The following is a 22493-nucleotide window of genomic DNA, read 5'->3' on the forward strand; positions in this document are numbered from 1 at the left end:
TGTGTGTGTGTGTGTGTGTGTGTGTGTGTGTGTGTGTGTGTTTTAATTATCTGATGAATTGGGATCAGTAAAGAGAATTCATGTTGCCAGAATTAGCCACTGAGCCATTGAGAAATTTAGAATAGATATTAGTGATAGAGGCAGGAGGCAGACAAAGGCCTAGACAGATAGGGAAGGATCTCCATACAATTTCCAACCTGCCCCACAAGTGTTTACACCAGTTATTTTGTGCAGATAAGGAACCTGCACTGGGGGCTTACCTGGGCATGCTGCAGCAGACTGGAGGCCCACATGGACGAGGGGGATCATGTGGAGCAACCAGAAATTTATGCCTAATGCAGGGGAAGAGCCTGGCCTCTTCAGCTGGTGTGTGGTGGCCCTGGTATTCAATTTGGGAGGTGAAAACCTGCTTGCAGTACCCCTTCTCTTTGCTGAGAGCTTTCAAATCACTTAATAAATTCCACTCTCCTCACCCTTCAATGTGCCTGCCTAATTCTTCCTGGTTATGAGACAAGAACACAGATTAGCTCAGCTATGGAGCAAAAAAATCCTGCATCATTTTGGTGGCCTGTATGGGGAGTTGTCAGAAGGGTGAGTAAAATTTGAACCCAAACATATCTCTCACTTTTCTTTCTGAGCTTTCCTGTCCTCAGACTTTTTCTGAAGGCCGGGGAAACTATGCCCCTTTCCCTGCCCCATTATTCTCAGAAGTTGGGAATGTCAGCCTCAGTCCAACCCAGTCTTTTCTATGGAATTTTCCTTCTTTTTGGGGGGAATGTATTGGGACCTATCTTTTCTTTTACAATATTAGGGGTGTTCCACCCTCACCCAAATGGTGGCAGGCTTGTGCACAGGACAAATGGGTGAGTGGCAGCTCCCTGCCCCACTCCTCTCCTTTCTGGGGCACATGGCCTGAGCCTGGGGTGGCTAGCTGGGCAGCATTCCCTGCCAGGTATGTGCAGAGTCTTCCCCTAGCCTGGCCAAGGGGTCCAGCTCAGTCAATGCCCCAGGGAGGAGACAGCAATAAAAGGTTTCTCTTTCTGATGGAGAAATCTATTTGCATAAGAATAAGAGGTTTCTCCCTCAGCCATCTTCCCAGCCTTTCACTTAAATTATTTTTTTCTTTCTTTTCTCCACTCTGTTAGCCGTTAACACAGCCTTGCAGATATAGGGAGCTTTATGCAAGAGGGTTTTTTTTTTTTTTTTTTAATTTTGGAAAGCATCTTGTTAGGCCAGGACCCGAATTCACAAGACGCCCTTTTTCTCTCGCTTTTTTGAGGAGAACTCAGCTCCTCAGCTTAACCTTAGCATTCAGCTTATGAAAAGGAGGCAGCAGCCAGCCGCTGGCTACAGTCTGTCAAGGTTTAAGGAACTCAAAGCTTATGTCAACAGGGGGGACAGGGTGCACATGGGTGAGTACAGATATTTCCACCCTCTAGGCCCCTCTGTTAACATGGGTAGAAGCTGCACTGACACCCATGGGTACCACCCTGTCAAGGTCACCAGGACTTGGGGATATAAGGGCAGAAGAAAGAAAAGAAACACCTCCTCTTTCTCTCCCTCATGTACCCCCTATTCGCTGGGAAGAGAAAGGAATTAGGGGTACCTTATCCCCTCTTCCTGGCTGAGTAACCATTCATCTTTAGTCTGTATCTCTCTCAAACGTATCCTGAGGCCTGGGGGCTCCTTTGAGAAAACGCCTTCCTTTTTCCTTTTTCCTCCTCTGTCCTCTCCTCACAGAGAGGTAATTGTGTCCCCATACTACAGGATACTTTCCTTGGATGCCTCCTCCAAACTGGGAAAAGTTAATTTCCCAAACCCTAAGCTGCTTGGCTTAGAATAGAGCTCAGAGGAAGGGAACCCAGAAGCCTGACATGCCAGTAAAAGGGTAAAAGTTTTTTTTACCAGTCAGACTTTTGGTCCCTCCCTTACTATGCAAACTGGTAAAAGGAATGGTAAGGATCATTGTTTATATTCTCTATAAAGTTTTGATTAATGAAAAAGGATTTATGAGGTTGGTCTTAAGCTGTAGCCAATCTGGTATGCTTTGCATGTCTTTCTGTACGGTTCTATCAGAAAGAGGAGTACTTTAGGATAGGATGCAGGTGTAGGACCCCATAAGTCCACTTTTCAAGTCATCCCAGCAAACTGGTCAGTAATAAACTTGGCTGCAGGCCTGCATCTTATTTTATGTCCTTGGGAGCATGACCTGTAACCATATGGCAGTACTTTGTTTTAATCTCTGACATTTACAATGATGGCTAAGGTTCAATCCTGGCTTGGAGAATGAGTACTTTCAAGTTAATAGCTGTGTGATTTCTACCATTTCTGATTCCCTTCCCCTCCATAGACAACTTCTAGCTTCCCTTCTAAAATCTTCCCTTCTCTGAGCTACTGTTAAACATTCTAGATATTATAAAAACTGCTTCTCCTTACTTCCCCCTTTGAAAATACTTTGTACACTCATGGTTAAGTTCTAATCTTAATTGAGGCTTGTTGGTTTCACCTGTGAGGTTACCTTTGGTAAAATTCAAAAACCAGAAATATTGGCTGTTTGGCATGGCTAAAGTCAGGTAATAAGGGACTTAAAAGGACTTTCTTAAGGAGTGCTCAACTTAATTAAAAGTGGATACCCAAGTATGTTTAAAGGGCCTTTATGGTTTTTTTCTCTTCTTGAATTTTACTTTTCTTGAAGAATTTTCTTCTCAATTGACTGAAATATTTTTCTCCATTTTGTCTCACTCTTAATGCATGCATGAGAGGCCCTAAATTAATTTCTGATGGCTTGGGACTCCTTGGGAAAAACAGAAAAGGCACCACAGATCCCATTTTGTTAGAAACCTCTGTTTTCCTCATGCAACCCCAGATATTAGAGGCAGATAGATCCCTCTCAAAATCTGTTTTTGTTTTCCAGTCATACCTGTTTGTTAGGCCCTAGAAAATGCATGCTTTCCTAGCCTTGCTCTTAAAGGGCTCCACCCAGCAGCCAATAATCCAATTAGATTGACAAATGAAAAAATCTTACAACTACTGGATTTTTTTGTCTGTCTGTGTAATCATATATGTGTTACGTGTCTTATGTTTATATAGAAAAGTGCTCTAATTAGCTTGAAGAAAAATAAGCACTTAGATAATTTTTTTTAAAAAAAGATAAAAGCAGTAATACCTTTTAGTTCATGTGACTTTACTCTTTGAGAAATAACAACAGTCTTAAAGATTAATGGTAAACTGCAAATGTCATCAAAATGTAAACAGGTGGTCAAAATTATGCAAGTCAGATACTAGGTTTGCTAAATGTTTTAAGGTCGTAAACTGCTTCTTTGACCTTTGAGAACTGTTCTACTTGCCTGCTTTACAACTTGATAAGGCATGGGGATATGTGAAATTAACCACATCATTAACTATGCTGGAAGGAGTCAAACTTTATTGGCACCTAGTACATAATTAAAGCAACTTACTTAGGATTTATAAATGTTAAAAACTGTTAAGGGTTACCATTATAACACGTAACTGAGACCACTGAAAATGGATTTACATGCAAGTTGTGTAAGAAATGGTGTGTAAAATGTGTTTTTAGCAAAAGAATTTTATAAGGCACGGAAATTTAAAATTTTGCCTAGGGGTTTAAACAAGTAGTGGAATGACTGTAAAAAATTAATCTTGCAAAAGGAATTCTGTGCATGAACATATTAACTAAATTCACAAGGGTATGATATGGTTTTTTCTATAAACTGCACATTGAAATAAAAGCACAACAAGATTCTTTTTAGCAAAATTTGCAGGGGTTATAAAAGGTTTATAGGAATCTTACCTCATGGTTAAACTGGTTAAGATTGGATAGAAGTGTCTGTAAGATTTCATTAGAAAATTGAGTTTACATTAATAGTAGATAATGTAAGGGTAAAATTTGGCTTTCTATCTCTTGAATAAGATTGTCATGTAATGATAGAGGATAATGAGAGGTTTTTGCCTTAAAAATTTTTTTGAGTCATCATTTTGGCTAAATAAATAGCTTATGGTAATCCAGAATTGTATTTCATAATATCAAGTGTTCTAAATCTCAAACACATTTTACAGGCTTCCAAAAATCAAATTGCAGTTTCAAGGTTATCTTTCCTGACTCCTAGCTTTTGGATGTTAAAGAGGGCCCCTGGAGCATCCAAAAGAGAGGTAAACAGTATTATTCAACATGTTTAGATAAATGGAATTGCCAAAATGATGCTTAATTTTCTTCAGGTTATATTTCAGTGAATAACATTAAGATATGTTCCAAACTTGTATGGGATTTCTACAATTCTAATGTCTGAGTATATACTATCATCATAATTAAGGATATTATGTTAAGTTATTGTAAACCACAGAAGTAACCAAATTTCTTTGTCAATTTTGTTTTTAACTTTAACAACCCTGGACATTTTGCTATTCACAGACAATTATTGTCTTGTTTTGATCCTCTTCGAAAGATGTTTTATAATCAGCTGTAGAACATTGACAGGTGATCTCAAATGCAGGTTTCTGTTAACTTTGGAGACCATGGCATCGGACTAAAGGAAAAATGTACAGAACTCATGAAGAGCTGAAGTATTCATGAATGTCAAACAGAACAAGAGTTAATTAAATGGACTGAACTAATAGAAAACCAAAGTAATCTTTTTAAATTTTTGCTTAAAACATTGTTCGTCCTTGTTTTCCAGAGTCAAGGAAACTTTTATTTTGAGCTATTTACAGTCCTGCCTCAGCCTCACGAGTAGCTGGGATTACAGGTGCATGAAACCACGTCTGCCTAATTTTTTGTATGTTTAGTAGAGACGGGGTTTCACCATGTTGGCCAGGCTGGTCTCAAACTCCAGACCTTGTGATCCACCCGCTGTGGCCTCCCAAAAGCATTCTTAACTCATGGCAATACAGTTATTTGCATCAGTGCAGTAAGAACCTATTTTCTTTTGCAACAGGATGCAATTAAATAAACTGGTTCTTTTATCTAGGCTTTGACTGGAATGACATGCTCTCCTTTAGGGAATCAAGCTTGACTTGCAGAGCCAATAAAAACCCCTTGGGAAACTGGCCTCATACCTTGTCTACAGTTCCCGTACAGGGTTTCTAACCTGTGTTGAGTAAAGAATGTCACTTTCTAATAGGCACAAGAACCCCATATTCCTGGGACCTGAAGAAGTTAGGAATTTACCTAACTCATAGATAGTTGAGTATACAAACCTATGGTTGGGCTTGGCTTTAGAAGTTCTTATCTGAGATTCCTTGTGGAACAGAGTTCCTTCAAAGCCAATTTAAAAGGCCTATGTGAAAATAATTATCCTTGCTGCACTTTATGCCAATAATCAGGCCAAATATAAGGCTAAAGTTTACTGTGCAAACAACTCAGTCCTATCATGATTTGTTTTTAACAAAAATGAGGGCTGGAGAGAGAAAAATCATGTTTCAGAACTTATCATACACTTGTCGTTATATTCTAGTCTCAGTTGTTTTTATGTTTTTGTCTGCATTTTAGACTAACCTTGCTTATTCCTGTGAACCAACCAGTGATCTCTGGCTGCAGCTCAGAAGAAACAAAAGGGATGGGTAATGTAAAAATCGGGATCAATATTCTAGTTCTGGGAAGTTATCCTGTAAATTCTGCCAGGTTATAGGAGTAAATAGGGTGCCCATTACCTGGAGGTTTCCTTTTTTCAGAAAATTATACCAAGAAAGCTAATCAAATCCAAGCGCATGCACTCAAATCTTAGTAGGCATAACTATAGCCACTAGTTATCTGGGCATGCCAGCAGCCTTAGGAGTTTTGAGCTATCCTTACCCCCGACTTTTGTTTCATTTTGATACATCTTCTAATAACCCAGTTCGTCTCTCCCCTTTAGACCATTGAACTCCAAACGGTCCTGCAACCAGAACCTCAGAAAATGGCTCCCTTTCACTGAAGGCCCTTAGATAGGCATCTGAGGGAGATCTGACTGCCATCTTCCCAAAACAGTGCCCCTGTCAGCAGGAAGCAGTTAAGATCAGTCTTTGTCCCTATTCTAATGCCAATTAGATGTACCTCTTCAGAGAAGGATTGGTAGAGGCAAGAGGCAGACAAGTGCCTAGGCAGAGAGGGAGCGGTCCCTGGAGAATCTGTGACCCACCTCACGAGTATTTACACCAGTTGTTTTGTGCAGATAAGGGAACCTGCACAGGGGGCTTGTCTGCATGCCTGCAGCAGACTGGAGGGCCACATGCACTGGGGGAATGGGGTGGAGCCACCAGGAATTCACACCTTATGCAAGGAGGAGCCTGGCCTCTTCAACTCATGTGTGGTGGTCCTGGTTCAATTTGTGAGGTGGAAACCTGCTTGCAGGACCCCTCTCTCTTTGCTGAAAGCTTTATTTTCACTTAATAAATTCTGTCCTCTTCACCTTTCAATGTTTCCATGTGCCTAATTCTTCCTTGTCATGAGACCAGAATCCAGATTAGCTGAGCTAAGAAACAAAAAAAAAAACCTTGAATCATTAGTGCTCAGAATAATTGTGTTGCTGGTAAATTTAAATCCATGAAGTACACTTACGTTGAGAAAAATTGTTGGAAACAGAGGAAGTCCTCTGAAAAGGATTCCCCATGCTACTTCTTTGCAAATTATCTTTCTTGTGAACCAACCTCAGACTATTCAGAGAAGTCAGTGCAGGGAACAAAAAAGCAAACACTTTTTTCAGGGCAGATAACAATTACCAATTAACCTTGGATTTAAGAAATGTTTCTTAATATTATACCACTGACAAATAACTATTCAGTTATGATTAGTAGGAGAAAAGATGGACTTATGCACCACACTCAAGAAAGGACTCAGACCTTTGGAGGAAGACAATATAATTCTAAAAGGTGTTTCCTGTCTCTACGATGATTCTAGAATCATTTTTAATGGTGGTGAAGTCACCTTTGCAGAAATTTTAACAGTGAGAGAAAATTATGGCAGTGAAGGAGTTCTGATCTGGCTAATCTCCATCTTGCCTGTGTCCTTCAAGCTGCTCTTAATTATTTCTGGGCTTTGCTCAGGCCAACTTTGGAAGACATTTAGTTGATAGTTTAAATGATTATAGCTCTTGTTTCTCCAAAACTCAGTTGTCTTTGTAAAGCTAATGAGAGAGCACCAGGCTAGGAGGAAGGAGGAGCCTGAATTCTGCTAAGGTAGAGACATAAATGATTGTCAGCCATTATTCTGGAAGTCACAAGATATGCAACTTCCCCAATTACTCTTGCAGATAGAATCACTATCCTAGAACCTAAGACTGGCCTTTTGAGATATATTTTCAGGTTTTCTGGCATGTCTGAGGAGACCAGTGGCTCCACTTGGACCTACCAACTGCTCCTGTGGCCCTACCCAGAAGCAACTTAGCATGCATGAGGACCATTTCCCACACGCCTATGATTACACCCCCAATCAATCAGAAGCAAGCACCCATTGCCTAGCTACTCCCACCCCATCCTGCAAACTATTTTTGAAAAACTCTAGCCCCCACATTCTTGGGGAGATTGATTTGAGTAATAACTCCATTTCACATATGGTGTGGCCAGCCTCATGCCTATTAAACTCTTCCTTTATTGCAATGCCATGGTCTTGTTTTATCTGTGCAATGGGCAGCAAGAGCTCATTGGATAGTTACAGTGGGGTGAAAGTATGAAGCAATTTCATTTTGTCTGATATATATATTTTTTTATCTTGAGGGAAATACTTAACACACTAATGAAAAAATATTACCTAAAATGGTTGTCTTTATCTTATGATCTATACCATCTTACATCAGGCATTGTGGGGAAAAGGTTTGGGTCTCTTAGCCTCTTGGGAGAGCCCTATGACTCAGTCTTGAGTCTGTTTCATTTATTATTAATAATCAGTTGCCACCTGTCCCTGAGGAAAATATGATTGAGAAGAGAGGAAGCATAAGCAGATAGTTTCTCTTGACCTAGTATGATACACAACATACACGTACATACACACAACATACACACAGACATTTGTAGGACATATCTACTAAATGTCTGTATTTAGACAGAACACAGTCTCTCTCTCTCTCCCCCTCTCCTCCATCCCCAACCTCTCTATCACCTTTATGTGCATTAATTCCTCTCCAGTTTTTTTTCTCTCAGCATGAGAAGAAAAATTTAAAGTACCTTTGAATTGCAGTACCACACAAAGAGAACATGTAAAAATCAGCATACAATGCATCTTCAGATTTGCAATTAAAATATAGTATTTGCTGCATTGCAGATTGAAAGCATCTAGGTGGGGGACTAAGAAATAATGATAGTTTAAGTTCATGCTTTATTTTATCATAGAGAAGAAAGTGATTTCATGAAAGAGTCACTGCTTAACCTACCACAGTCTACTGTCTTCAGACATCATTGCTTCTCACCACTAGACAAGGACATGAAATTTTTATGAACAATCCCACAGAAATAATTGTTGCCTTTTTGCCTTTTGAGACTCCCATATTGTTCTTTTCGTGAATCAGCAGGACAGGCTGCCTTATTGGACTGTACTGTGAACATGGAGGAAAACGTAATATGGCTGTATCATTAATTAGAAAGGGATATGGTAAAAATCTGACTGTAGTAAAATAATATGGTATATTCAAACTCACTATATTGTAATAACAAGAAGTATGCTTGAGATACTAATTGTGCTTATTAAATGTGGTATTTTTCTTAAGAAAAAAGAACGATGATTGGACAATGATTTTTTATTCCCTGGTAAAGGAAAACATGCTTGCAGTTTATCGCCCAGCATGTTGTTCTCCTAGATATGAATTCTAGGAAAACTGCTATACTTGAGCACTTAGAGACATGTACAAGAATGTCCTTGCAATGCTGTGTATGTGATAGTAACTCACTGAATCCAAATATTCAGTCATACCATAGTGGATAAACAAAATGAGGCTTATTCATATAACAGAATACTTTGCAGCAGTGCAAATAAATGAATGCATTACATGTTTACACAACCCGGTAATGAAATGTTGACAGGAATAAAAAAGTAAGTCAATTTATGCAATGTTCAGAGACATGAAAAATATAACAATATATTTGGCGGAGATTTAAACATGTGCAATGAACTGATATAAAAAAAACAAAGAACTGATAAGTTCAAATTCAAGGAAGAGAGAAACATAGGACAAGGCAAAAATACATAAAATCTGTCCTAACCCAACCACAATGCAAAAGTATATAAATATTCAATCTTCAAATAATTTTCACTGCACCAGTCATATAACCAAGTTAGTAGTGTTCTACTTTACGGGAGGAGAACTAAAGAAGGTTAGACTGTGAACTTTCCCAGGGGAAGTAACTCAAAGTTAAGATTTAATGTATCAAAACTGAGGAGAACTAGAGGGTAGTCAGTGTTAGGACAGCCAAGGGAGCAGCTGGAAAGGCGCCCAACCCAGACTAGGAGTTCATGTAAGGACTGAGGAGCTTCTAACCTGAAGAAGGAATAGAAAATACATGGAAAATGTAGCCTGGGGAAGATAGTTCTAGGCAGCAAAAGGGAGGTGGTTAAGTTTGGGAATGTAAGATTTTCTTGCAGAGATCTGGAAAGATGATCTGACTGAAGTTGTAAATTAGAGTTGGACCCCAGCCTCCCTGCCATCACTGTGTCCCGGCCACAGACAATGGAGACAGCACAGGGCAGGATTAAAAGTATGGGCTACGGAGTTTGAGAGGTAGCAGGACTGAATCCTCGTCTGCCTCCAGATCCATAAAGCAGCTCTCAATTTCTGTAAAATGGGAATGATGACATCTACTTCTCAGGGTTGAAGGTTAACTCTTTACATGTTATCATTACTAACCTATCCCCTGCTTTGTAGTCAGTGTGATCATTCTAAAATATAACTCTTGCTTCTTTCCCTTTAAAACTCAATGGTTCTTAATTGCACAGAACAAATACTCCAACTCCTTAACGTGCCTTTCAAAGTCTTTTGGTGATTTAGTCCCTGCTTCCCTCTCCAGTTCCATGGATCATGGCCCTTCAGCCACATTAGGCCATCTCAATTCCCCAGTGCCCCATGCCTGCTCAGCTTTGCCTGAAACACATGTCTCCTCACCCTTCCTCACCAAAAAAAGCCTGCTGCTTTTCAGAGCTCAGCTTGGCAATCTTCAATAGGAAACTTTTCATTTAATGAATATGTATATTCAATATGTGTATATATACATGTATAGTATGCATATGTACATAGAGATTATCATTTCATTATCATATCAGAATTTATCTGTATGACACTGTACACTACCTTAGAATGTAAACTTCAAAATTGTTTTAATATATTTTGTATATCAACACAGTGTGCCTAGATAATTAACATTAAACAATAACACCAACCAATTTACTATTTCTTGGGAGCAATTTTTATAAATATGGTAGTTGTTTTAGGTTCTATTGAGAAATAACTCTGTTATATACAATTTTTTAATTAAATAGTTCATAGTTTAACATAAAATATACCCAACCATAAAAGAGCATCAGACTAAGGATAACCATCTTGCTATAAATCAGGGTAGAGTTGGGGAAGTTTTTCTAACTTAGAGTCAACAGTGGGCAATGCTAAAAATAAGATCACAGAGGAAGGACACAAAAGAACTGCCAGCAAACTCAGGAATTGCTGTCGATCTGTATAACGTTCCTTTTTGTGTTTCAACTTCTTCCACAGTGTGACAACTAAACTTTAAGACTGCAACCAGAGGGGCTTCTCTTACCTCTGCATCAAAGCGCGGATCCTGGTAGGCATCACTGATGTTCACTGGAAGGCCTGTTGAAGCAACCAGCTCAGCAACGCTGTTATTTATTAGCCAGTCGGAGTATGATGATTTCTCCATGCTTTCTTTGAAACTATCAGAGCACCAAGGTAGGCAGGAAGAAAAGAGAGAAACATAAGTTTCTTGAAAGCAAACCCTATAAACTACACTAAATAGCAGGATAATCTGTCCTTATTAAGACGTAGTAAGTGACATTAGTCACAAAACAATAGCAAGGTATTATCAGGAGCTACTTCAAAATGACCTACCTGCTATAATGTATAATAATAAAATCCATGGGCAGAAACTATAGATTCCCTATGATTTAGAGAGCAACTGCAGGTTGTATTTAGGTCCCAAAGCTGGCAAACATACATAAGGACCAAAATTAACAATAAGACACCAACAACTAATAAAATTCCATCAATCTCCAGCTTGCCCTGTTTAATTGAACAGACTAGATGTTCTGGCACAAGGAAGAATGAAACCCAAATGGGGAAAAATCAGAAAGTAAATTGGGACTTTAAAAAATTACAAATGCAGCAAAAGAACATATCTAGACTATGGTCTTTTAAATTAATAATTATTTGAAAAACAATTTTACTATCTTAGTAATTATTTTAATAACAATTTTAGTATCTAACTATTTTGGTAATTTCAGAGTATGTTTCTTAACAATAGCACATAGCCTACTTACAAAATCTCACTTAAAAGCCTATTTTAATGCAACTGACCCTTAACATTAATAATTAAACCTCTTTTCATGTTTGATTTGAACAAGGAATTTTATGCTAAATGATTTTGTGAACTTTCCCTTGTATCACTTTCACCACAGACACTACACATACAGAAATGCTGTGAGAATTAGTTAAGACAACCTATTCCTCTCCTCCTTTCCATCTTTGAGCACTGCCAGGAGCAGCAGAGATACAAAATTGAGAACTGTTCAAATTAGTATTGGCAAGGAAAATTTTCCTAGAGGATGTCCGATTTGTGGCTTGGCAAGTGATAACTGAAATTATGTGAATGGATGCAAGTATACTAGGGCAAGGTTTTCAAACTACCTTCTGTGGAACCCTGGGTTTCATGATATGTTAATGAGTATACTACAGCAAGAATAATAATCACTCTATTGGCTTTTTAATCTAAACTGCACTATATGTAAGAAAACACTAAACACACATATCATCTTTGTTATTTTGCAATAATGTGCCTGTGTGAAATTATGCCATGCCGAAAAGGCAGGAAACTGCATGGAAGGGCCATTGGATGCATGAGTGAGTAGGACACATAGATATTATTTGCCATCATTAATATAACTCATCTGTAATGATTGCTGGCCTTTGTCTGATAAATTCAGCATGTATTTGTAATGTTATTTATCCCTTATTGCATATTAAACATTAATAACACATAAACTTATTCTCTGTGGCTCTCTGGCTGAAAAATGGAAGTTTTAATAAAAAGCTGAGTCTCGTAGATCTTAGATGGCGCCTAAATCAAAGAAGTAAAAAGACTGAGTACTTAGAAGAGAAAGCTTTATTTTCTAAAACAAAACCAAACAAAAGAATAAACAAAAAAGTCTTTATTTTCTCTTTGCTGTTTTATACCTGTGTGCTGAAATTTTATGTTGTGCTACAATGAAAGCAAAATCTAAGAAGAAACATGAAAATGCACCTCATATGAAAATCTAACTTAATGAAATCATTCCTAGGTTTATAAAAGAGTGTGGGATAAATTCTGATCTTTCTTTCAGGGATTAATTGGCTTACCAGTACTTTATTCCACATTTTAATTTTTAAGGTGTTCTGACCACATTGTTTTGAAGCTGCTGACCTACAGTGTTCTGTGGAGTGTGGGAAGCAGCGCTGCAGCAGGAGCTGGAGAGAGGTCTGGGTATAGAAGTCAAGGGAGGAACTTGAGAAGTGGTGGGGTAGCAGGGAGCTCAAAGGAGCCAGTTTTGTCAGTAAGTGTCAGCAACTTTCAAGCTGGGTATTTCAGGATGAGAAAGAGTTCAGGAAGGAGAGATTGGAGGCATTAGAAGGAAACAGCAGGAACAAAAGACACAAATGCAGCAGAGTGTGTTCTTGGCACGATGAGTAATCGTATGGTGGAACAACACTGAAAAGGAGGTCAAGGGTCAAAGGTGAGGCCCTCACCGAGTTGCTGAGACCTTAGTTACAGGCAATGGAGAACTGTTTTTAAGAACACGGAGCAGGGGAGTGATGTGGTTTAAGATGTGATTTTAGAAAGCTTAATCCAGGGACAATGAGCAAGAAGACCTGGGTAGGGAACACTGAAGGTGAGAAGAGGTCTGGTAAACCACAGAAGTCATGCAGATGGGAGGCAATGGTGCTGGTGACTCAAGACGTACCACAGAAGATTCCACAGGCTCCGTGGCCAGATAGCGGCGGCTTACCTTTTGCTCCCGAGTGCCTGTGGCCCTATTAGCAGAATGCAGTTGTTTTAAGGAGTGGGGAGATAGGGAAAGATGACAGATATTCTGTAAGCCTAGAACATATTCATTTTTGAAAATCCAGGGACAAAACTTTATTAGTCCTCAGAACTTAAAACTCTAATCCAGAGTTAGGATAATTTTCAGGGAGAGTAAAATGCATGAGATCACTCAGGGACAGAACACACAGGGAAATCTATATCTAGGGGAGGGAAGGAGAAGAAATTTTAAAGAGGAAAAACTTAAATTTATTGCTATCTACTGTGGGCCAAGGGCCAGGCCAGATACTTTACCTAACCAATTTGTTTTGTCCTTAGATAAATCCTATGAGATAGATATGCTTCTCTATATTTTATGGATTGGAAAATGGAGACCTAAAATGCTCAATAACTTTCCCAAATGGAGATAAGATTTTACCTAAATCTGACTCCAAAGTCCTAAATTATACTATTTTTTTTCTGTTACCTTTCAGAAGGAGTTAATGGATAGGCTTATAGCAAGAATAGGGTGGGTCGTCACCTAAGAACAAAAAGGGAGGGGCAGCCCACATCAGAGAGAGTTTAAAGATGCTGCTAAAGAAAATAAACACTTCAATCTGAGACTTTAGTTAGAGGAAGGGGGAGGAAAAACCATTGGAGTTGATAATTAAGAGCTTTAGATCCCTAATTACAGAATTCCCAAAGAAGATACAATGACAAAAACACTTACTGAGCAGGGACTCCTGAAAAACACATTCTAAATCTAAAACATGCTTAGAATTTGACTTGGTTCAGTATGCATACTGCATTGAAATCATTGTAAAATCATTGAACAGTGTAGAAGGAATATTGACTCCTGTGCAAGGCACGGTTGAGGCAGTTTCTAAAGCATAAGCTATGATCTCTGCCCTCAGGGAGCTTGCTACTTAGCTGGGGAGATGAGAAATAAACACACTGACATTTAAACAATGCAAAAATTAAATGCCCAGTTCAAATTTCAAATGAAAATTTTTTCACATAGCTGTATTGATATGTTGCCAAGTCAACTGTATCAATCACAAATGCTGAAGAAGTCCATGGAGGGAGAAATGACTTCAGGTGTTGTAATCTAGCTAAAGCTTCAGAGAGGAGGTAAGATTCGAACTGACCTATAGGTCAGTGCAACAGTGCAAACAGATTTTCTGAAAGTCACCTCTACATTTCTTCAGTTGAATGTTGCAGAGGAACATAAATTAAAGCCTGAGTGATAGGATTCTCAGAGAGACAGTCAGGAAAGTTGATTTGTCACTTGGTATGTACATCAGTCTTAGTCCATTAAGGTGCTATAGCGAAATACCAAAAGTTGGGTGACTTATAAGCAACAAATATTTTTTTCTCACAGTTTTGAGACTGGGGAGGCCAAGATCAAGGCACCGGCAGATTCAGTGTCTAGTGCCTTCTTGCTGTGTCCTCACATGGCAGAAAGAATGAGGGATCTCCTAGGGCCTCTTTTATAAGGGCACTGATCCCATTCATAAGAGCTTCACTCCCATGACCTAATCACCTCCTAAAGGCCCACCTCTTCATACCCTTACATTAGGGACTGGGTTTCAACATATGAATTTTTGGGCAGACACAAATATTCAGACCAGAGTAATCACATTCTGGCTTATGCGCCACCTCAGTTTTGGAATTGGTCTACTACAACAGAGAATCATAACACTGAGTTAGAGCTTTCATAACCTTGCTTCTTTTCTTTAAGAACAAAAGGTAATTTTATGTTATGATTAAGATCATGGGTTTTGGCATACCTCAATAAAATATCACCTTTGCTGCTTTCTAGCAAAGTGATCTCGGGAAAGCTTCATCTGTAAAACAGGTATAATACTACTACTGTGGAGATTAAGGTGATAACTTGTGCAAAGTGCTCAGCATATTATTTAGCCCACAGCAAACATTTTCTAAAAGCATCACAACTTTTAAAGCAAATTCTGCACATGACAGTACCCTTTATACATTTCAGTGATGTGGTGTTGTGAGTTTAATCACAAAGGAAAGGGCCCAAATTATTTCTGCTTTTGGAAGGACACATCTAAGGATAAGCTCTTTCAAAAAGTTCCTACAGTTCACCTCCCCCTGATTTATGAGGAATCTTTTATTCAGTATGGTTTTCTTTTTTGCAACTGGTTTCTGTTGGGACAGAACATGGGAATATCACAGACACAGCCACATATTGTTGCGCCCTATAAAAGGGAGAAGAGGGGGCTGAAATTAGTCTAACTGTGCATGTTTGCTTGAAGTTGCATCTACCTCTAGAGGGTACCTTTTCCTAATTCTTACAGAGACATTCATATGGGCTTTCAATGCCCCTTCTTCAAACTTTTCTTCAACACTTCTGAAAAGTGGGCATGTAATCTCAAATAGAGCACCATCAGTGACAGGAAACCCACTACCTATCATATATTACATTATATTTTGTGGCAGCTCAGTTTACTTTCTAATAATCATCATCCTTTGTTCAAAGTTCCATGGTCTGTGGCCACAGAGCATGGATCTTGTTATCTGACAGCCCTCAAAATATTTGGCAATAATTAACATGTCCCCCATGATTGTCCCCCTAACATCGTTCTTCTCCCACCTGTCTCCAATCCCTTCAGTTACTCCTCTTGTGGCATGCCTTCCTTAACCGTACCATGCCAGTCCTAGATGTAGTCCCCTTGTTAATAGTCCTTTTGTGTATGAAACCCAGTCCAGTCCACAGTCCTCTCCATGGGGTCTGAGTAGGAATAAGGGGGTTTGACCGCCTCCTTCATTCTAGACCCTGTTTCTACCAAAAAGGTCAGTAGTGATAGTTCCCAATAGGTCTTATTTTTGATAAGTTTTTGGAAGTTTAAATTAATATTCAAAGTTAAATTAACCAATTTTCTTGAGTCCAAAAACTCCCACCAGAGATATCAAAGGCCAAAATCCAATACTAAGATTTTCAGTTTGGACCAGAACCAAGATAGACTCCTTGCTGTTTGGAAACACAACTAAACCTTGATTATTCCAGGCTTCCAAAGCTTATGGGCGCATATGAGTTCATGTCAACTCAGTGGTTCTTACTTGCCATGTACATAATTGTAAGACCATAGACACCTCTGATTCCTCCCCAATCTCCAATCTTTGGGGATACTTATTCTTTCATTCAAATCTCCTTGTTAAAGCCTACTGCTTAGAAATTACTTGAGGGAGCCTGACCAATGGCTCCCAGAATGCCAAAGCTTCATGGAATAAGGGAAGAATACTGTCTGCCAAGCTCTGCAGCATTTTGGTGCCTGGGCCCTAATGCCGTATTGCTTGTGCTGACACTGTAACAAGTTTCCTATTTAAACGGCTTCTTTAGCCTTTGCCCATACCCCTCTCTGTAGACATAGAAGGTAGGGCTGGGATGCCCATCCACATTAGAGGAGTACTCATGTACCAACTCCTTCTTTCAGCAAACAAAGACCCTTATCAATCTCCTCATGCAATGAATTCTGGTGTGAATGTTGGTGGGTGTGTGTGTGTGTGGCCAAGACATTAGCTGTACATTGGTGCATAGCAAGAAAAAATGGCATAGAATTCTTAACAACATTCACTTGTTATTGAAGACTAACAGTTGATTCAGAAACCATTCAAATGTTTCCAAAGTTTTTTTTTAAAAAGCAAACCAATTCATTTGTCCATGTTTAAAAGGTTTTTACATTCAAGCCACAACACCATTTTAATCCCTATAGTGGGGATATTAAAAAAAATCCTGACTTAAAGGAAAAAAATAGCAGACAGAAAAAAATATATTGAAAAAAGGGTCTGAGAAAGGTAAAAGAATGTTGACACCTGAACTTCAGTGAAACTTCCTTAAGAGGCCATGATTAGCCACTTAATAGCTTATTTTAACTCTCTAAAAAAGTAGACCTCCCTAAGCTCAGGATCATTTTGGAATAACACTCTAATTGTAAAGAAACCTTTTATCTTGTTATTTTGCTAGAAAAAAGCGTATAAGAAAACATATATTTTTAAGTGAGTTTCATATAAAGGAATGTAATTTAGGTTCTTCTCAGTGGTATCTTGCTTCCAAATGTGAGGCCCAAACTGACTTCAAAGAGAGCTTCATGAGCTCAAACATATTTACTGTAGAGGGATAAAAGATAATTGCTCTATTACAGAAAACACATAATTCCTGAAATGTGGCTGCCCGTGAAGTGAGGGCCGGTGAGGTAGACACAAACCTCAGGGTGGACAAGTTGCAGAGTCGTGTAGGAGGTAAATCGATACAAGCAAAGCAAAACAAGACAAAATAAAATCCCCCAGAACAAGTGGCTTCAACATCTTTAATTATCTGAAAATCCTGTTTTAGCTGAAGGTTCAAATACAGGAAACTGTGTGAAAATAAAAGGACTACCTTTAGCATTACTTTTCAAAAAAGAGTCTCTATATTAAAAGACAAAACATCTTAATAAAACAGTGCTAATCATTACACTGCTTGTGTTCATGTTTCTCTTCTCAATATAAGGGTTTACTTAGATGTCTTCACTACAAACTCCCAAGACTCCTTCAAAAATGACCACTAGTTTGGCCTCTACTAAGTGCTGGACAGGAGTGGGTCGAATCTTGTATTAAGTGAACAATAAGGATATTTTCCTTTTTGTTGAAGGAAGCTGACACAGGGAAACCCATCCTCATATGGATGGCAGCCTAGCCTAGCCCCTACTTATACAGAAAGGGGTATAGGCAGAAGCTAAAGGGGTATACCTTCAGGGAACTCATAATAATGATGATGAATTGTGATAAATGCCCTAATGGAAGGATGTGGAAGTTGGTCTAAGCTGGTTTTTAGAGGATAAGTAAGAGTTCACCTGGAAGAGAAAGAAGATAAAAACAATTCAGACAAGACTATAGCATGAGTAAAACTTTAGAAGTGTGGGGTTTTCTGTTTTGGTATAGTAAATAATAGAGCTAATGTTTAGGATACATGGTGGAAGTGATGAATAAGGATACTGTGGAAGAGGCCAACCAATATATTGTGTGGTTCCATGCACAAGCTTTGTACCCAAAACTACATTCATATAAATGACTCTTTTTGTTTTTTGTTTTTAAAAGTGTCTTTTTTAAAAGTTCAGGGGTACATGCGCAGGATGTGCAGGTTTGTTACACAGGTAAACATGTGTCATGGGGGTTTGTTGTACACATGATTTCATCACCCAGGTATGAAGCCCAGTAAACATTAGTTTTTTTTTTTAATCCTCTCCTTCTCCCACCCTCCACCCTCCAGTAGGCCCCAGTGTGCATTGTTCCTCTCAAAGTGTCCAAGTGTTCTCATCATTTAGCTCCCACAGCAGGCAGTATTTGGCTTCCCATACAGATGACTCTCATCTACATCAGCAGTCCAGAGTTCCCTATGTACATACCTAAGTACTTTCTGGAGACTTCCTCCTGAGCAGCTCAAATTTACCATTTTCAAGATTGAACTAACACACAACATTAACATTAACTAGTTAATGACCACTAGTGCATCATTTAGTTAATGTGACCATTAACTAAAAATAGATTTCAAGGTGGGACTGAAAGTTTCAACATAAACACAACGTATTTTCTCATGGCCAAGGAATGATTGTCAATTGCCCTTCTGATAGATTGAGTGTTACCCAGTGAGCGTTAGGAGCTGGAGAGGCAAAGAGTCAGGAACTCAAAGAACTATTTGGGATGGTTTAATTTTTTTGCTTTGCAAACCAAATATTGATTTTTGATCTGTATGGTAGTATTTGACATTTTGTTTCATTGACTAGAGGTCAATCTGAGGTTGGGTTCACAAAAAGAAACTGCATTCCTTACTTTTTCCCCACTCAGGTCAGCCTGTCTTTCCCTGGAATCCTTCCTGAAGCCTCCAGCTGTGCAATGCTTTTTGAAGTTGTCGTTTAATTAGGAGATTAGGGAACTACGTAAATACCAGTGGGACTCAAAGCTAGGACCTCTGCAGGAGAGTCTTGAACACCCAGGTCTTGGGACATTAATAATCTTCTAATGGCTTAAGTATATCTTTGAAGGTTATCGAACAAGTCTTTTAGTCATAAAAAGTAATGGGAAACAATGTAATTAACAAGCAGAACCTGCCTGTCAGCTCTTACCCTGAGGTAGGAGAAGAAGATGCTCTAAGTTGCAAGAGTTGCTAAATTTATCATGATCTGTTAGTAGACTTGCTTTAATGTCTTGCCTGAGGACACTTCATTCCTCTCATTTTAAGCATTCTGTATTATCAGAAATTAAGACATGGTAACCAAAGAACACATTTTCTATCTTTAATTTCCTCAACTTCTGCAATGAGAATGATGGGATTTAACACGACTACAAGTTGGTGTCACTGTGGGGTTGTGACTCTCACATGGGTGTCAGATGGCATTGCTGTAAGTGGTTGGTATCTACCATTTAGCATCATATAATGACAACTGCCTGGTTATTTCACAGCTGAATAAATCTGGGGTTTTAAAAAAATCTTTTAAATCTGCCAATATTTCCTGTCTTTGAGATTACAGATAATTGTATTCTCATCTCCGATTTTTAGTTTCCATAATGGAAAACAAGGGAAATAAAACTCACTTTTCAGGGCTGTTTTGAGGATAAAATAATAAAATATTGAAGACGGCATAGAGAATAGAAGGCTCTCAATAAATATCAGCTCTTTATGTCACAAAGATTTTTCTTTCATTAAAAACACCAAGGTGACACATGTTCTGTTTAACAGCTTAACTCCTGGGGCAGTAAAGAAGATGTTAAATGTTTTTGACTGTGGCATCATTATCAGATTTGGAGAAGTACTGAGGAGAAAATGTGCCAGCTGGCAAAACTGGTGATAATAGAGCAGTCTGGATTCTATCCTGCTAGAGGTTTCAAGTAGCCCCACAATATCTCTGTGAGGGTGCTATGGACACCTCCATACACATATATCTCTAGATTGAGGGCCCACCTTCCCAACAAGTCCTGCGCGCGCGCGCGCGCGCGCACACACACACACACACACACACACACACATACATTCACACACGAAGCAGATTCAATTTGTTAGAATATTAATTAAAGAATGTTAAATGAGAGACCTACTAAAGCAAGAGAGTCAAACATAAAAACCAGGTTTTGGTTTTATGTTAAGGATTCTAAATTGCCATAATTCTGTTTACTGCATAGTATTAATCTGAGGGACAGCTGACCTATATAGGCTACTTTATTATGCCTGATCTCAGTACTTATTCTTGTGGCTTGTTGCTCATGGAACATTTTTATAGCTTTCATTCTCATCTGTGACAGTTTTACTAGAGTGACAAGTTCATCGGTCTGAAATAAATAGGGGTAATGAGAGCATTTGGGTCTTCATATTCAAAGCCATGAAAAAGAAAAGATGGAAATTACATATGTTTAAGAGGTAAAGACTAGATGCTTGAAAAATACATTTCCTTGAGCTTATTAAGATGAATTTGGAGGATATACAACTTCAGTAGGGGTTCCTCTCCTTCACTGAAATTTAGTTCTTAATATCATGCAAATGGGGCACAGACACACACCTCACTAGTACCATGCTGTATATTTATAAAAATAGCGTTATTATGGGGGAAAATATGCAATCCCAGAAGTATCAAAGCAACATGATTCCCTGAGGGATGTGTTTAGGTCAAGCCTATAGTGTTTCCTTGGATCACCCCAACTTCATATACTCTGCATATTCTTTAGTGAAAGTTGGCAGAAAATATCTGGGTGACTCTGTAGCAACGAAGCTTCCTGGTAAACGAAGTGGCCTTGACACCAAGAGGCAGTTTCAGTGTTCAACCTCTGGCACCAGTCTTGGCTTCCATCGAGCTAATTCAGACCTGTTCAGCTACCTCCTTGCCAGACAACTGAAATGCTGTAGAAATGAACATCTAAGGTTATCTGGATCACTTGCTCATCAATTGGCAACATTAATTATTGGCAAAATAAGGTTCATCAACCCTTAATATGCTAGACAGTAGTTAAAAAGAAAGTCCTTGTTTAAAGGAAGTTACATAGCAACACAAATCTTGCTTACATTCCAAGATGACTGGTGGTGATAGTGATGGCGCTGTTTAAATTTTTTAATGTTATAGAGGTTCTTTTCATTTCTTTGACATTGAAATGTGTAGCATATTTTTATTAACACAAAACACCTATTACATCCTTCCTAGAAGAGGCATAGTAGAAGAAAGAAGACCCATTTAGAAGAAAACAGAAAAAATATGACATTCATTATATACCGTGGAAATATTTTGTTTCATATCAGTGTATAAACTTGACTTACATTCCCTATTACCTTGGGCAATAGAGAAATAAAAGAAAAAGTAAAGAGAAGAGGAAAGAAATTCCAAATTGGCAGAGTAGATCACTGAAAATTTGTTTCTCCATAAAAGCAGTGAGAATACTAGCAAAAACTGTCAAAATCAACTTTTTCAGAACTCTAGAAATTAACCAAAGGCTTGCAACAATCCAATGAGTATTCAACTATAGTTGAATCTCAGGAAAAACAGCAACATCTATGGCTTTTTAATTTACGTTGTTTCCATCTCCCTCTCTCCATCTCTGGGGTAGCTGTGAAAATCAGCAGCCTAGCAGCCACTTGCAGAGAAAGAATGAGTTTGAAGCTCCCCAAAAGCTCTATACCCAGATAAGTGTCGCTATTTGACCTGTTTGGCAGTTCCATGGAAACCTCCGTTTCCAGAGCTTGTCTTTATTTGACCTGACTCAGAGCTTGTTCATTGAGAACAGCCTTTACCCCCAGTGATTTTTGTGGGGAAAGTCAGCAGCAAGTGTTTAACACGGCAATTGCTTTAGGTGGTGCTAACACTTGCAGCTAACAAGAAGCTGAGCAAAAAACTTAATGAGATAAGCTTGGGAATGAGATACTCCCAGAAGGCTCTGAAAAGCTTGTACATATTCATAGATATCTAGAATATATACAACACACACACACACACACACACATACACACACACACAGCTGCATGAATGTCCAGGAAAGAACTGAGAAGGCTCTTATTTCTAGCAGATTTTGAAGCTCTGTATAAGTAGAAAATGAAAACTAAGTAAAATTGCTGTCATAGAAAATGAAAACTAAATAAAATTGATGTCATTTAAGGCATCCTCACATGCACACAGAGTTCCTCAGCAAAGGCTGGAAGACTTATTGGTTCAGGCTTTTAAGAAAATCTCTGTCCAATCATTAGCTAACAACTAAGCTAACTGAGCAGAACCTTCAGTTGCCATATCCCAAAAACAATACAACTTTAAAGA

General features: G+C 38.7%; 2 protein-coding genes across 2 annotated transcripts in view; one reads left to right on the forward strand and one right to left on the reverse strand.

Moving 5' to 3' along the window:
• The window catches only part of RBM45 (RNA binding motif protein 45), a 474379-nt gene that overhangs the window by 213680 nt on the left and 238206 nt on the right, over positions 1-22493 (forward strand). The gene's annotated exons all lie outside the window — the stretch shown is intronic.
• The window catches only part of PDE11A (phosphodiesterase 11A), a 398839-nt gene that overhangs the window by 196558 nt on the left and 179788 nt on the right, over positions 1-22493 (reverse strand). The window contains exon 6 of the mRNA XM_017532656.2: positions 10732-10864. Coding sequence (XP_017388145.1) covers positions 10732-10864 — 133 coding nt within the window. The remainder of the gene's footprint in view (positions 1-10731; positions 10865-22493) is intronic.

The sequence above is a fragment of the Cebus imitator genome, unplaced genomic scaffold, assembly GCF_001604975.1.
Source record: "Cebus imitator isolate Cc_AM_T3 unplaced genomic scaffold, Cebus_imitator-1.0 Scaffold78, whole genome shotgun sequence".
Taxonomy (NCBI): Eukaryota; Metazoa; Chordata; class Mammalia; order Primates; family Cebidae; genus Cebus; species Cebus imitator.